This window comes from Procambarus clarkii, chromosome 35 (genome assembly GCF_040958095.1).
Source record: "Procambarus clarkii isolate CNS0578487 chromosome 35, FALCON_Pclarkii_2.0, whole genome shotgun sequence".
Classification (NCBI taxonomy): Eukaryota; Metazoa; Arthropoda; class Malacostraca; order Decapoda; family Cambaridae; genus Procambarus; species Procambarus clarkii.
This window is the reverse complement of record NC_091184.1, coordinates 27,032,630-27,050,010: the sequence shown is the minus strand read 5'-3', so window position 1 is coordinate 27,050,010 and position 17,381 is coordinate 27,032,630. Positions and strand designations below refer to the sequence as shown.

The 17,381-nt window shown below is 39.3% G+C and overlaps 1 protein-coding gene and 1 pseudogene across 5 annotated transcripts in view; one reads left to right on the top strand and one right to left on the bottom strand.

Moving 5' to 3' along the window:
• The window catches only part of LOC138371162 (acyl-CoA-binding domain-containing protein 5A-like), a 10,323-nt pseudogene extending 4,727 nt beyond the window's left edge, over positions 1–5,596 (bottom strand).
• Positions 26–17,381, top strand: part of LOC123768508 (acyl-CoA-binding domain-containing protein 5) — a 29,713-nt gene continuing 12,357 nt past the window's right edge. The window contains exons 1-5 of one of the 5 annotated variants that reach the window (XM_069336187.1): positions 26–1,135; positions 6,562–6,860; positions 9,313–9,506; positions 12,259–12,489; positions 15,436–15,651. In XM_069336187.1, the coding sequence (XP_069192288.1) occupies positions 6,800–6,860; positions 9,313–9,506; positions 12,259–12,489; positions 15,436–15,651 (702 nt within the window). In that variant the 5' untranslated portion in view covers positions 26–1,135; positions 6,562–6,799. Of the gene's footprint in view, positions 1,136–6,561; positions 6,861–9,312; positions 9,507–12,165; positions 12,490–15,435; positions 15,652–17,381 lie in introns of all 5 variants that reach the window. The other 4 variants (XM_045759133.2, XM_069336186.1, XM_045759131.2 and 1 more) reach the window with 4 other exon arrangements.

Genomic DNA, 17,381 nt, shown 5'->3' with positions numbered 1-17,381 from the left:
GACTAAATGCCATCCCATCGAGCATTCCACACCGACAGCCACCCACCAAGCCCTTCACAACGACAGCAACAAATCATCTCAGAGCTAAGTCAGTCCCTGACAAAATGAATTATTAAAACACATTCTGATAAATTAGTTTTATAGCGACCTTCTATATAAAGCTGATGGTTGTCTTTGATAACTATATGGCGGTGACCTCTCGGTGGTCGTTGCATGACGTTAACTTCTAGGTGATCGCGGCAAGGTGGTGGCCTCCTTGTGGTCGCTGCAGGGTGGTGACCTCCTGATAGTTCATAATTCATAATATTCATAATTTTATTCATAAGAATGCGTACACAAACACCAAAAGAGGTAGGAACAGGATTTACCCATATAAGGTATGCCACTAATTAACAAATAGTTTCGATCTAAATTTGGAATAATTAGATACAAAATTATTTATGAATTATGAATTATATAAGGGGTATAATGGGGAACACACTTGATTCAACAAGAGAAGTAGGCTAACATAAGTGGGAATGTTGAAGAAAGGTAACAAATTATATACAATATAAAGGTGATACTGAATGATTACAGTCATAGACTATCATATTATGGCATCTGTAGTTTTAGCAACAGTACATACAGTAGTTTTTAACATTAATAACAAAGAAAATAAAGGTGCAATTTATTAAAGCTGCTAGAATATAACAGAGTAAAGTACAATAGTAACATTTAATTGTTTAATTGGGCAAACGTAAAAATAATATAACATCAAATGATAGCCCGAAACGCTGCGCGTACTAGAGGCTTTACAAGATTGTAAATACTATGCTATGTATTCTCTCTAACCCAATGTACCTTCTTGTATATAAATAAATAAATAAATAGCAATAAACACAATACAATACAATAAAATTGTATTGTGTTGTATTGTATTGTATAGCCTGATGATGGTCGCTGAATGGTGGTAGCCTGATGTTGGTCGCTGCAGGGTGGTGACCTCCGTGGAGGACGAGCTGGAGGGGCGACAGGGCTGGAGACTCCTACTACAGGAACACCCTCAGGACCTCCCAGAGTGAGGCTGGTGGCCCTGGAGGGGCTGTGTGCGTCCTGGCACCACTAACCCTCCCCCCTGTCTACGGTGGCACCATTGGTGGGTCGGGGTGCTGTGGTGCCTGGCACTCTACCCTCGTCCCCACCTCACACTTGCTTTACATAATAATTCCCGTTGTCGGTGACAGGAAGCTTGCGTATATATATATACTTTAAGCTTGTATCTAGGTCCCCCCCCCTCCCTCGAAGCCGAATTATTGACCCTAGAATTCAACCCCCACAACAGTATGTTGGGTGAACTGAGGCATTAGGTGAAAGGATAGGTGCCCAGCCTTTTGTAGCCCACCTGGGCATCGAACCCGAGAACTCCGATTGTAACTCTAGAGTGAAGCCAACTGCACTACGAGAACCTATAGTTCAGAGTGGCAGTGGATAGTAGATGATGGGGGGGGGGGGAGGGAAGGGGATTATCAGGGGAAAGCGCCAAGAAATAGAAGCCTAATCTAAGCGCATAAGAAATATTGCCGGAACAACCGTGGACATTTTCAAGAGGAAACTAGATTTATTCCTCCAAGGAGTGCCGGACCAACCGGGCTGTGGTGGGTATGTGGGCCTGCGGGCCGCTCCAAGCAACAGTTTGGTGGACCAAACTCTCACAAGTCAAGCCTGGCCTCGGGCCGGACTTGTGGGAGTAGAAGAACTCCCAGAACCCCATCAACCAGGTTTAGATTAAGATAGTCTTATGCCATGTTAATCATTCCAAATTTCCAGTTGTTCGATAAATTTTGCTTTGTATCTATTACAAAGATATACAGACACTATTATACAGATATACAGATTACAAAGATCTATTACAGATACCCTGTATCTATTACAGGGTAGCTGTAATAGATACAGGATACCTGGTCACAGATGTGTATAGTGGCTTAAATAGTGTTTGTACATTTCCTATGTCATTTAATGGGCGGTAATACATTATTTTATGGTTTTTATATGAAGTGTATATGTCGTACCTAGTTGCCAGAACTCACTTCTCAGCCTACTATGCAAGGCTCGATTTGCCTAATAAGCCAAGTTTTACTGAATATATTTTCTCAATTTTTTTTCTTATGAAATGATAAAGCTACCCATTTCATTATGTATGAGGTCAATTTTTTTTTATTGGAGTTAAAATTAACGTAGATATATGACCGAACTTAACCAACCCTACCTAACCTAACCTAACCTATCTTTATAGGTTAGGTTAGGTTAGGTAGCCGAAAACGTTAGGTTAGGTTAGGTAGGTTAGGTAGTCGAAAAAACATTAATTCATGAAAACTTGGCTTATTAGGCAAATCGGGCCTTGCATAGTAGGCTGAGAAGTGCGTTCTGGCTACTAGGTACGACATATACACAACATATACAGTAGTTAAGACTTTCACAGTCTTGATTGAGAGCAGATAGAAGCTATACAGCAGTCAGTTTTTGGTAAAGTTATAACATATTATATACTGTACACATATACCTTACCTTGAGGTTACCTTGAGGTGCTTCCGGGACTTAGCGTCCCCGCGGCTCGGTCGTCGACCAGGCCTCCTGGTTGCTGGACTGATCAACCAGGCTGTTGGACGCGGCTGCTCGCAGCCTGACATATACCTATGTAATAAACGTGTACAGTATTAAAAATAGACACTGAATATGTAATAAGTAACAAAGATTTTGCCTGAATTTACCTGAGGGGGGGCCACTAACTAGTGGCTTTGATTGTGACAGGAAGCTGCAGACTTGTCAGAGTCCCCCCCCCCCATTGTTCGAATGTTTATCAACTGAATTTTGAACTGAAGTAATGTCTTGGCATTTATAGCTTCAGTGGGTAGGTGGATTTATGGGTTTATAATCCTTTGGGTGAAAAGCATCTCCTGTTTTCTGCCCCCAACATTGTGGTGTGTTGAGCTTGGAGCTGTTGCCCCATGTTAGTAGAAACTGCATTAATATTGACCAATTTGTTCAGTAGTGTACTGGGGCCAGATTCACGAAAGCACTTGCGCAAACACTAACGAACCTGTACATCTTTTCTCAATCTTTGGCGGCTTTGTTTCCAATTATTGAACAGTTAATGAGCTCCGAAGCACCAGGAGGCTGTTTATAACTATAACAACAGTTGATTGGGAAGTTTTCATGATTGTAAACTGTTTAATAAATGTAACTAAAGCCGTCAAAGATTGAGGAAAGATGTACACGTTCGTAAGTGCTTGCGTAAGTGCTTTCGTGAATCTGGCCCCTGTATTTTACAGGTCTCGATGGGATCAGCTGTGTCTGGTTTGAAGTGTTGCTACTCGTGTGGCTCAACCATTCCTGGTATGAGAATTGATTTAGTAATGCGATCTCGAACCCATTGTTGATGTGACGACTTATATTGAATTTTGTAACTAGCTCATCAAGATTGTAACTTGCTTAGCTAAATGAATTGTGGGGTTCAGTCCCTGAGCCCATTATGTGCCTCTGTAACCCTTTCCGCTACCGCCCACAAGATGGGTATGGTGTGCATAATAAATGAACTAAACTAAAAAGTAATGGGGTGACTTTTGTTGCTCTTGTTCTTACTTCACATTTGTTGTGTGATAACTATTTTGGTCGCTCATCATGTATATACTTGTACTCACCTAGCTGAGCTTGCGGCGGATGGGCTGTGGCTCTTTGGTCTTGCCTCTCAACTGTCAATCAACTGGTGTACAGATTCCAGAGCCTATTGGGCTCTATTTATTTATATATTTATACTGTATATACAAGAGTTCTTACATTTTTCTACAGCCACTAGCACGCATAATATTTTGGGCAAGTTCTTAATCCTAATTTTGACGCACACACACATCCCCAGGAAGCAGCCCATAGCAGCTGTCTAACTCCCAGGTACCTGTTTACTACTAGGTGAACAGGTGCATCACGGTGAAAGAAACTGCCCATTTGTTTTCGCCTCCACTGGGGATTGAACCCGGACCCTTAGGACTACGAACCCCGAGTGCTGTCCATTCAGCCGTCAAGGCCCCCCCCCCCATCATATCTACATTTGAAACCATGTATGGAGTCAGCCTCCACCATATCACTACCTAATGCATTTCATTTGTTAACTACTTTGACACTGAAAAAGTTCTTTCTAACAAGGGAGCCGGTCGGCCGAGCGGATAGCACGCTGGACTTGTGATCCTGTGGTCCTGGGTTCGATCCCAGGCGCCGGCGAGAAACAATGGGCAGAGTTTCTTTCACCCTATGCCCCTGTTACCTAGCAGTAAAATAGGTACCTGGGTGTTAGTCAGCTGTCACGGGCTGCTTCCTGGGGGTGGAGGCCTGGTCGAGGACCGGGCCGCGGGGACACTAAAGCCCCGAAATCATCTCAAGATAACCTCAAGATAACATAACTGTGGCTCATTTGGGCACTAAATTTCCACCTGTGTCCCCTTATTTGCATACCACCCATGATATCTTGCTTTCACATTGCATTCCAAGACTACAGTTAATATAATGTAACATAATTTGTTTGCCAGAAATTAATTATGGATGTGATTGAATAGACAGTCTTACTCAGACATTACAGTCCCTTACTATGAGCAAGTTAGGTTCTGAGAATGTGTATGTAAAGCAGTTGTTCAGAATGCATTCAGTTTACATTATTTCTCAATGAAAAATGCGATTCAGTGTACAAATATTTGGGTTATGTTGCCTTCTTTGGTACGAATTAAATTCGTACATCAAGTTTCTACTGTATCAGTAATGACATTTTCATGCAATAAGATGTAATGCCCTAATGTGTGTGTAATGTTCACACACTTGGTATTGCATGTCATCTATATTGGTATTGCATGTCATCATTACAAGCTGAACTCCGTCTCCGTGGCAGTGGCAGTCATGGCAGTCTCCGTGGTGTAGTGGTAAGACACTCGCCTGGCGTTCCGCGAGCGCTATGTCATGGGTTCGTATCCTGGCCGGGGAGGATTTACTGGGCGCAATTCCTTAACTGTAGCCTCTGTTTAACGCAACAGTAAAATGTGTACTTGGATGAAAAAACGATTCTTCGCGGCAGGGGATCGTATTCCAGGGACCATAGGATTAAGGACTTGCCCGAAACGCTACGCGTACTAGTGGCTGTACAAGAATGTAACAACTCTTGTATATATATATATCAAAAACTACCATAGGTGCTTGTGGGCCAATTTGTATTCAAGCTGACATTTGTCAGTACTGTACTGTACTGATTTTGTTACTTGATCCATACAGGTTGTTTGGCCTATTGCATTGTAATAAACAATGGATTTGTCTGCTAGTTGTTGTTTGTGCTCTCTTTGCTTTCTTCAAATTCATCTGAGAGTTCCCATCTAATGACAAATTAATGGCTTCTGTTTGATAGCCCAAGACTGTTGCAGTTTCAGTGTTATAACTAGCCAATAATTGAAACATTTTTGTGTCTACATTTTTATTAATGTATATTAATGTTACTTGGCAATCTTTTTCCATAAATCTACTACTTATAGCAAACTAATACTTACAAAGTTCTTTATGAAACAAAATTTACTCAATTTACAGCCATTGTTCCATTATCAATTGTAAACTTTGTACAGCCTGCTGAATTGTGCATTACAAAAATGTAACAAATTTGGATAAAAAGCAATGGAAAAGTGCTTGAAAAGACCTAAAAATTATCTTAAGATTTTAAATTTCTATAAAAAACTGCAGTCATAAAACCTCAATAATATTCCTTTTGATTATATGATTGATTCTTTATATATTGTACAGCAGTTTTTTTTTTTTTTAATTTTGTTGTTTGAGATTCACTACCTGGAACAAAATGTTCCAAGTAGCACGGGCTATGGTGAGCCCGTAAAGTTCTAAAGTTATGTTTTTTAACAGTTAGTATAGGTATGTGGGATGGGTATAAGTAAAAGGGGTGGGGGAATAAGATGTGGAGTTGTAGAGTAGATGAAATGCAATACATTTAGGTAGTAAAAAGATATAAGTAGAATGCCTAAGAAACTTCTAATGAGACAGGTTTCCAAGGGGGTGAAATAGATCATATTGTAGAGGCAGGTGACTAGTATTTTGGATGGGAAAAGTAGAATAACATAACATACCAGTCTCCGTGGTGTAGTGGTAAGACACTCGCCTGGCGTTCCGCGAGCGCTATGTCATGGGTTCGTATCCTGGCCGGGGAGGATTTACTGGGCGCAATTCCTTAACTGTAGCCTCTGTTTAACGCAACAGTAAAATGTGTACTTGGATGAAAAAACGATTCTTCGCGGCAGGGATCGTATTCCAAGGACTTGCCCGAAACGCTACGCGTACTAGTGGCTGTACAAGAATGTAACAACTCTTGTATATATCTCAAAAAAAAAAAAAAACAATATTAAATGTACAGTATATTAAAACAAGTAGATCATCCCCCTAATTGGAAGCTGCCAGGCAGGCATCGGTTCTATAAATAGTTAGATTATTGATAAGGCAACATTCGTTACAAGGTTTCATCAACAAAATCTTATCAGTTCCATTGTGTTGCAGGTTAGGCTTTGGAGACAAGTCAGTCAACATTCAAACCCGTTAGCAGAGTTGGAAATATAGTACAGGTCTGACTATTATTGTACTGTTGACTGAAATGGAAAAACCTGAAAATGTGTAGAGGAGACAAACTAGTGACCAAAGTGTGAGTGATGTACGAGTGGTAATTGTCGGAAGAAATTGCAGTGAAGCTTTCCAAACAAGTCATTGCAGCCATTTGAGAAGCTGTGAGGTGTTCAAGATGACTACTGAGGACAAATTTAAGGCAGCTGTCAATATCATCAGAAGTTTGCCAAAAGATGGTATGTAGCACTTTCATACATGAGATGGTTAGCCAGTTGATCTAGCGATGAATTCATTGTTTTTATTATATATACATATGTTCAAATTAAAAAGTGCTTGCTTAATATTTTTGTGTGCTCGTTTATGAGAGAGATTTACACATGGGTGGAAATAGAATGAGGGGAGAGCAGATGGAAGTTAGAAAACTAACTTTATTCACATACCCAGTATACAGTATACTAGAAGGTACTATGAGTTGGTGATTAATTGGCACATTCTTTCAGAGCCACTAATACACATACACAGAATTTGCAGGGGTTTTAAAACTAGACAGTGACACATTCAGTCTAGAATAAAAAAATGAATTTGACAGATCTATAATGAGTCGCATGCAATGAGATCCACTCAAATGAACTCGAAACACATTAATACCAATTACCACCACCAGGTGGTCTGGCCCTGGCTCCCAGCCTGCTCCCAAAGTCAGTTCTGTTCGTGATGTTGGTGTCGTCACACCAACTACTGTAGTAGCGTTTCTGGTCATGGCAGCTCGTGAGTGAGCGTCAATGCTTCACGCAAAGTGGCAGCCCTCATTAGATTTGCTTGTTCAATGGGGTTCATTTGCTTTGTTATATTGTTTCCAATTTTAGTGTAAATTTAGCAACCCGTTCTCGCAAATTTAATAAGTCAATATTGACTTATTAAATATGTGCATAGGTGACATACTTAACATAATAGATACCCTTAAAAAGATTCATAGAAAACACCGACCTTACCTAACCTTGTTAGTATCTTAAGATAAGCATCTTATTGCTTCGTAATTACAATTATTACCTAACCTATAATAGGTATAGGTTAAGTAATAATTGTAATTACGAAGCAATAAGATGCTTATCTTAAGATACTAACAAGGTTAGGTAAGGTCGGTGTTTTCTATGAATCTTTTTAAGGGTATCTATTATGTTTAGTATATCACCTATGCACGTAGTTAATAAGTCAATATTGACTTTACGAATTTGCGAGAACGGGTTGAATTTAGAGGCATGTTTTAATTCTAGCTTGTTGTGTGGGTTTAGCTCTTGTGTTTTGGGCTGCATGTACTCAGGTTTTACTTCCCTGTGTGCCCGCTATCTCTGCTCATGCACAGCCAGAGTATCCTTTTCATGTGGATTTGTCTCGGTGAGGCCGGCCCACCAGGGTAGGGGCCTTGTCTTGGGCTGTTCAGGGGTCTCATTTCCTCTGTTGGGCCCTCGGTTAGGGACGTTCTTCAGTTATTGGGGGTTTGGGGGCCTGCAGTGGAACCTCGAGTGACGAGCGACTCCAGTTACGAGCATTTAGAGTAATGAGCGAGCCACTCGCAGAAAATTTGTCTCGATTAACAAGCAAACCACATGGTGCTTCCTAGCAATCCTGCTGGTTCTTGGACACCTCCGACGACAGTGTTGTTGTTTCACAAGACGAGCTTTTCACATGACGAGTTCGGTGCCGGAACAGATTAAATTCGTTTATCAAGGTGCCACTGTACTTGTTTATAAAGCACGCTGCAGGCGGCTCTAATAGTCAGGTGGTTAGGCTATGGTTATTGACGGTTCATTTAGAGAGCAGCCCTAGTGTCTCTCTGGGGGCCACTCTTCCCTGTATCAGTTTAAGGATATCCCTCAGCTCATGTTTTTCTTAAGACAGTTTTCCTGTTGGCTCTTGCTTATGGCTGTTAGGTAGGAAAGCTTCTGACTCTTCTCTTGAGGTGATGGGTTCTATTCTTTTAGCCTTGGTGGGTGGTTAGTTAATTTGTAACCATTTCCTCCTTTTCTGGCAAAGAATGAGTTAGTGGGCTTCTGGAGGGGTCCTTTGGTGGTCAATGCTTGACTGGTTCGCCAGGGGCGCATCATTGATTGTGCCCTATGACAACTTTTTGCCGCTACCTGCATGTCACCAATTCTGGTGGATGCCTTGTTGGTGGATCTCGTTTCCATGGTTCCGTGTTCCAAGACACGCATTTCCTAGGTTGTCTGCCATGTCATCAAGTCCAGCCAGCCTGCAGTCTACCCTCGGGTCTCTAATATTTGTAAATAAGCCGCTTTCGCTGTTGTCTCCTCTAATATGTCGTGGGCTGATGTTCGGGCTTGGGGCCTTTGGCAATCTAACAGTGTGCTGGGCCCCGATATTTTATTTGTTGTGGAGCTCGGTTGTGTGTGTGGCTGTGGGCCATGTCACCCAGTCTGGTGTTTCTTCTTCTTTGCCTTAAGTGCCAGCTGCCTCTTCTCCTTCCTGGTAAGTCCCTTCCTTGTTCTCTCTGCTTAGATTACCTTGAGGAATGGGAACATTTGGGGATGGTTAACGTTTAACGTTAACCATCCCCAAGAACGTTTAAGGAGTAATATTTTGTTCTCAGAAAAAGATATAATTCAGAAGTGGATTACCAATATCTTGGGTTGTAGCCTTCCATAAATAACATCCAATTATTTTTCTCAGGTCCCTATCAACCTTCTCATGATATGATGCTCAAATTTTACGGACTGTACAAGCAAGCAGTTGAAGGGCCATGCACAGAGCCCAAACCAGCCTTCTATGAGATGGTGAAGGGTTATAAATGGCGGGCTTGGAATAACTTAGGAGATATGTCAAAAACTGATGCAATGAATTGTTATGTAGATGAACTGAAGAAGGTAAGGAATTTGTTTGAAATAAATACCGTCTTGAGAAGCCATTGTTTAACAACTTATATTTTGAATACAATTTCAATATGAGCCATGCTCTAGGTAGACTAGTTGTTTTATGTTTTGGGTTGGAGATAATAACGTTTGTGCTCTTGTAAGCTATTGTAAACGGCTTTCTTTTTGCACAATATAATACTGTACTTATAGGTATTGTTTAAACAATTAGTAATTTATTACAATAATTTTCTTTACATATATAAATACTGTTCCTGGTAAGTAATAATCCCATACAAGGCACACTAAAGTCAATTTTGCACAAGTCTTGCTTCTTCAGTTTTACAGCTGAATTTTGAGTATTTTTTTTTTTTTTGGTATACTTGACTGACATTAATTTCTTGGATAATACATTAAGAATTCTTTATCTTCTTGAGATAAAGATACAAGATAAGATGACCCCTCTCAACAACAATAATACAGAGCCTTATATACATTATATAACTAAATATACTGTATTGCCATCAAGATATTGGTGTTTGTTGAGCAAGTAGAGCATTGGATGAATACTATATTTTTTTCATTTTCTGAATACACAGTGTTATACAGTTATTAATTATTATGAATGTACTGTACAGTGAATATAGATTTCAATGTTATCTAATCTTCACACTTCCATATTGTTTATCTGCTGAATCTGCTTTCATTTTCACCATTTATCGTTTCCTTTTTTATAAATTCATGCCGACTTCATGAGCCAGTTGCTGCACGTTATTTTTTCCCCAAACTTAATTAACTCTTCAACCATACTTTTTTGGAGTTTTGGATTTTCGAGTTTAAATATGAGATTTCATCACGCTCTTTTAATTTAAACAAATTGCTTAAATGTTTTAGTCTTTTGCATTGTTTATTCAGTGCTGTATCAAACTTAGTTTTCAGTTTGAATGTTTTTTATTTGCATGGGCACACTCATAGATTTGTAATATTTTTATTTGATGATGATTTTTCATTAGTTTATTGAAATGCATTAGCCATCCTATAAGTGTTCTGGTGCAGTACTGTTTGAATTACCTTCTGTAAGCCTAAGCCATAGATTTTCTTTGTTCTGGAATGAAAAACCCTGAAAATCTTAAATAACTTTCTAAAGCTTCAACATGTAAATCAGGAATGCTTGGGAAAGTTACAATGATTCTTTGACCTTTAACCCTTAAACTGCGCATCAGGTCATATGAAGTGTTGAGTAACTTGCTATAAATTGCGCATCACAGCACATGACATGTTAAAGTATATGTGCTTTCATCAAAAGTAACACTCTGCCTGTGAGCATAACAAATAAAAAAGAACTGGTTATGTGATGTGAACACAGTAGCCAGGTGGAGGGGTCAGTGAGTGCATCAGCACTAGATTTGCAATCTGCTAACTTGTGGCGTAGATATGAGAGGACTCTAATGATCAAGATGGATGGTTTTTGTTTGTGTGGCTTCACTTAGTAGCTTACATCTTCTATATATATGTGTTCAATAACTCAATTTATGCATACATAATTGATAAAAACTGTGATTCTGTACAGTATAGTGTAAAGACCTGCATTGTAATACTGGGAGTTCTTGTTATATAAATGTCCACTTTACAAGCACTCCATCTGAATCCATCCGAGTCCATCTGAATGTCCTCTGAAGTTCCCATTTTTGTGTCCGTCCACTTGGTGAACCAGCTCCACTGACTCCAGTATCTTTTATGTTTACATGGCCTCATGATGGCATAGGGCAGTACAAAAAACATCCACACAGCCCACTAGCGGTGACCTTAAAATGTCCACACAGCACTACTAGTGTTGACCCACACTGCCTCATCGTGGGTCATCTTGAGCTTATCTTGAGATGATTTCGGGGCTTTAGTGTCCCCGTGGCCCGGTCCTCGACCAGGCCTCCACCCCCAGGAAGCAGCCCGTGACAGTTGACTAACTCCCGGGTACCTATTTACTGCTAGGTAACAGGGGCATTCAGGATGAAGAAACTTTGCCCATTTGTTTCTGCCTCGTGCGGGAATCGAACCCGCGCCACAGAATTACGAGTCCTGTGCGCTATCCACCAGGCTACGAGGTCATTAGTGAATTCATGATTCACTGATCATGAATGACAATAATTTTAAACTAGAGGAATAACGCCAGATATTTCATACTTGACTTCATGAAAGTCATATGGTGAAGAAGGGGGGGGGGTCTATATTTGCTAATACTACTGTATTTATTAAAGCATGTAACTTAGAACTTCCCTGACCAGCCTATGTTTGTCCTGTACCCTGGTCCATTACTCCCTGGAAATTTTGGTGAGGCTAGACCCAAGCATCTGGCCTCTAACTTTGGACAGAGAAAGAGTGAGACACACACACACATACACACTGTTATAAATATATGTAGTCAGTCATTTTTTTATCTTTTTGTCAGGGCAATCAATTGGGCAACTGTTTTACTTTAAAGCTAAACGAGTATTTAGAACAATTTGGTTTGTGTTAAGTTGATCCTTTAAAAAGTCTCCAGTACAGTGCATGGTTTCTGAAATTTTTTAGATTATCCTGAAGTACATTCCTCAAGAAATGAGTTCCTAGAGGGAACAAAGCTTAAAAAAAGAGTTACTTTGACATTCGAAAAGTGATTTTAATTTTTTTCATACAGATTATAGAAACCATGGCATACACAGAAAATGTGGCAAATTTCATAGATGCTCTTGGACCTTTTTATGAATTTATTGATATTCCTGGCATGAAGCTGAAAAATAACATCAAAGGTGTACCCGAAGATGAGGAACCCAACAGTAATTATGGAGATGGAGAGGACGGCGTGAAGAGTACGCTCAACGGCCACCTTCCGCTGCATAAAAGGAATGGGACTCAAGAATGCGATAGTGACTCTGAATCTGATCTAACACATTTGTCAAGTCAGAATTCCTCTCCGCACGTGATGTCTGTGGCGAGCAACGGACCTGTTGATGCTTCACTGGTGAGTGTAACAGGCGGGGCAGTGATAAAGACAGGTTGGGAAGGAGTTTTGGAGATGGTGATAAGAAATAAATGATATTTCTTTTCATCTGTTATTTATTTTGGTCATTTAGGTTTGATGCATTCATTTGACATCTTTTTGTACTTTTTACATAGAATTTACTAGAATACATTTATGCATATACAGTATTGTTTAATTAAACTTGGAGTCTCCCTGAATTTAAACATTGTTTATTTCTTTATTTCAATAATTGTTTTATAATTTTTGGTTAAGCTAATTGTACCTTAGGCCCATATGTTAAGAGAACCCATAAGATAGTGATCCAGAACCTATATTACTGGATTTACAGCTTTCCATAGTTAGGATGGGATGTAAACTCTGTAATTACTAAGCTAATTAACCTGATTAAATAACCTATTAATATAGCATCGCCTTGGTCATTGTCTCCTGACACAGTGTACTTTTGAATTATTAGCAGTCAAATAATTGTTTGCAAACCATTCTTAACACTTTCTGCGGATGAGGACTCCTCCCGGCGTCCTGTTTCGCCTACCCGCTCCCGCTATGTGGACATAAACTTATGTCCTCTTTTAAAATATTTGTATAAAATTCAATTTTTATCCGATTTACTTTGGGTTTGTTTCAAACTGCGCGCCATGAGGCTCTCTTTCTCACCAATAGGCTGCATGGTACAATAAGTTCATGAAAGGTTCACAAACATAACAAAAGTAAAAACATTTCGTGTGTGTTTGACTCTCACTGATATGTTCCAGCGTTGTTTTATATCTGGCGCTATTCTATCTTACGCTTTGTTGATCTTTTTTACCTACGGGCTCATAGAACATTCTATTGCGAACACATTGACTCAAAAATGAATGACGTACATAGAATAATAATGTCATGAGAATGAAATGAGTATAAACTTTCAAAGCGCCGTGTGTCGTTCCGTCACCGACACCGGGTAACAATTTCACCACTTCCCACACTCTTGCGGGCGGGCCGCAATCATTATTCTTCGCTTATATTCATATGCCCGAAACGCTACGCGTACTAGTGGCTGTACAAGAATGTAACAACTCTTGTATATATCTCAAAAAAAAAAAAAAAAAAATATCACCGTGTTGGGAATTTCATTGCGAGTCCATTGATACCAAAATTAACGTTGTAGGACAAGTGTGGAGGTGATAACAATCCCAAGAGTAAAAACATTTTGTTGCTGTTGGGCGCTCACGGCGAGTCATCTTCGTAGTTATTTATTTGGTGCTGGTATCCCTATACGTTTCGTGACTTTTTTTACTGATGTTCTTCTAGAGAATTTTATTGCGAACACGTTGGTACCAAAATGAAATACGTAGCTCGAGAACTAAGGTCAGGAGAGTAAAACGAGTATACACATTTTTGTTTTTACGCTTACGCGGCAAAACGCCGGGAGCACTTACGGTTGTTTTTTTTACATTCGCCGGGAGACTGAAAGTGTTAAGTACTTGCATGGATCTGAATTGCTCAGGGGGGAATTTAGCAAAAATAAATAGCTGAATTGCATTTGTTGAATGAGCCATACTAATTAGTGGGTTAATAACCATTACCTTGCCAAGTTCAGTAAAGAGGTAGCATCTCTCATTTATTTTTATTTGGCACCAGGATTCATGATTTAATGTTATATTCAAACCTGTGGAGAAACTAATAAGAGATAATAATAATAATAATAATAATTTTTTTTATAATAATAATAATAATAATTTTTATTTAGGCAAAGGTACATACATAAAGAGATTTTACAAAGTTTGTTGGCTTTATAGATAGAGCTAGTACATACAATGCCTAAAGCCACTATTACGCAAAGCGTTTCGGGCAGATGGTTGACATTGGCAAAGTTTTAGGTAATTAATGGCCGTTTGATGAGTTTTGGGTAGGGTGAAGCCTCTCCCAAGTATCATTTGGTAATGCAGGCGAAGAGTCACAATAACGTGGCTAAAGTATGATGACCAGACCACACACTAGAAGGTGAAGGGACGCCGAGAAGGTCGTCCCTTCACCTTCTAGTGTGTGGTCTGGTCAACATCATTTGGTAATGTATGGACATGTTTCTATAATATATTTTGAAACAGGTAATATTTGACAGTTGTATTATAGTACTGTATACAGATTTTCAAATGAAGATAAGATGATTTATCCTGTAAATTTTAAGCATTGGAGGGATTTTTTTTGTTTACTATTTTTAGAGTGGAAGAATTTGACATGTTTAATGCTCTAATATACAAAACTATTGTAGATTTCTTTTACTACTGGGATTTCTTGAAAATAATCTGATTACTATTTAAAATGTTAATTCATTTAAAAATGGGATTCCAACTCTCCAAATAAATAATTTACTCGCCAATTTCAATTTACAGTCGAAGGTGGAGATAAATTAAATGAAAAATTGGGTTGCTGTGATAACAATGAAAGAACAGAGCTGGCATTTGAAGCCTGAAACTTTCCAGTGTTTTGCTTTCAAATACTGTATGTGAAAAATTATTACCACACTCAATAGCTTTGTGGGGGAAATCTTGATCAATTTAATTGTTTTCTCACCAGTAAAGTTGTATTAGTTATGCATCTGGGCTGTAAGCCACATGATCAAGTTACTCCATAAAGAGTAGAATATATAGTCCTTGAAATTGTATCCAGTAAGTTGGTTCCAGCCACTCAGTATTATGGCTTTACTTGCCCACTCTGTTGCACCATTATTTTATTGCATGAAAGTACTGTACTGGTATCTTGTTCCCATTTTGTTCCTTATTGCTTCACCAGTTCTAGAAACCTGACAGTCTTAGATTTGTTAATTTTAGCTTGCATGCACATAACCTACGTCTTGATCGCATAGTCAGAAAATTGTTAAGGTTTTCTAATTTTTGTGAAATTTAAGGTGGAAAACATTTATACTAAAAAATCTTCTATCGACAGGCACGGGAGTTGAAGGAGGCAGGTGAGGAGGAGGAGGAGGAGGAGGATGAGGCTAGTGATCAAGAGGAGGTTAGTGATCAAGAGGAGGAGGAGGAGGATGATATTTTGGTAGTGAAAGTCCAGCAGCAAGAGAACGTAACCACCCACACAGTCTCTCTCTCGCCAAAAGCCTATAGTGACTCTGAGTCTGATGAGGAATATTCAGAGCCTGCAGAGGTGATACCAATTTTTAAGCTCTTTGTTTAGGGCTTAGTAATATGCATGGGGTTGTAGGTTCTCAGTCTGACTAAAATTGAAAACGTTTGTTAATGTATCCTATTTCCAAATTCACTCTCTGGCTCCTTATACACAACCTGTTTTTTTTTTCCTGTTTAATGTGCTTATAATATTATATATATTCATGTAATGATTTCATTGATACATTTTCAGGGTTATTTATTCTCATCCTGTTTATCATTAAGTTGGCTGCTATTGTTTGCTTGAATTATTCTTGGCAATAAATGAGAGAGATTATCAGTAAAGTACTTGAGAAATGTTCAGTGTTTTATGCACTGAGCATTTTATAAGTTGGTGTGTCATAATGCCAGTAATCTTGTGAGGTAGGCATTAAGTGTAGAGATTAATATAGGTTGAAGAAAGTTTTAGTGTCTGGGAGAGGTAAATAGGGAGAAATTGAGGAATACAATTAGTGAATGAGAGTACAGTATAAAAGGAGATAATGAGCAGTTTTTGTTTTTCAAGTTATGGGAAATTAGTTTATACAAGTTATACAATTAGTTTATACAAGTTAGGGAGCCGGTCGGCCGAGCGGACAGCACGCTGGACTTGTGATCCTGTGGTCCTCGGTTCAATCCCAGGCGCCGGCGAGAAACAATGGGCAGAGTTTCTTTCACCCTATGCCCCTGTTACCTAGCTGGTAAATAGGTACCTGGGTGTTAGTCAGCTGTCACGGGCTGCTTCCTGGGGGTGGAGGCCTGGTCGAGGACCGGGCCGCGGGGACACTAAAAGCCCCGAAATCATCTCAAGATAACCTCAAGATAACAATTTGAGGCAAGTTCTGCATAATGTATGACCGAGTGGTTTAAATGGCATGAATAGTTTTAATATCAAAGTACTGTACTACAGTAGAGATGCAGTTTGCTTGAATAGACTAATTGGGATCAGACCTGTCCTGTTTTATCAAGGCTTCCAATTCATACACTATATAATACAAAATGTTTTCTTTCTGATCACAAGTGATAAATTACATCCTTGTGCATATGTGGACAATAATGATATATATAAACAATGAATTTGAAATACATTAAAAGATTAAATAGTGGAAGAAAAAAATATTTGAAATAACTGTGTCTTGTTTGATAAATTGGTGCAAGCACTATGGTTTTTGGAGAGTTTGAATGCTGGCTCCCTGTAGCTAGTTTCAGTGAGATAGCTCTGTATCTTTAAGTCATATTAGCTCATGCAAGTCCTCGAAAGCTTACCAGAGACCACAGGCCAAATTAAGTGATTCTGAAGTTGGAAAGCGCAGCATATGCACCTCGCACAATGTCCTTTGTGTTCCTCTGGTGACAGTCTATTCTTCTATCTATCCATCTATCACTATGCTGTCCACTAACTGTGTGTGTGTAATGTATATATGTATATATATGTACTTAAGCCTAAATCCTATAATTGCTAGGAGAGAGGGTAGAAAAAGCTAGATATCACTCTCCAGTAGGCACTGATAGTTAAGCACTGATAAGCAAAAACTACTTCGATACCAGAGCAACTCACGAGCAGAAAGGAGAACACCTCCACTCTTCACAGGAAGCGAGAAACACAAGCTGACATCAGGGAAGGTAACTGTGAAATAGTTGTTGACGCACTGTCGGTCAAGGAAAAGCAAGATAGGGAACATAAACTTAAGCATAATGAAAAAATGAAATCATTATCATGGCTTCCCCGCT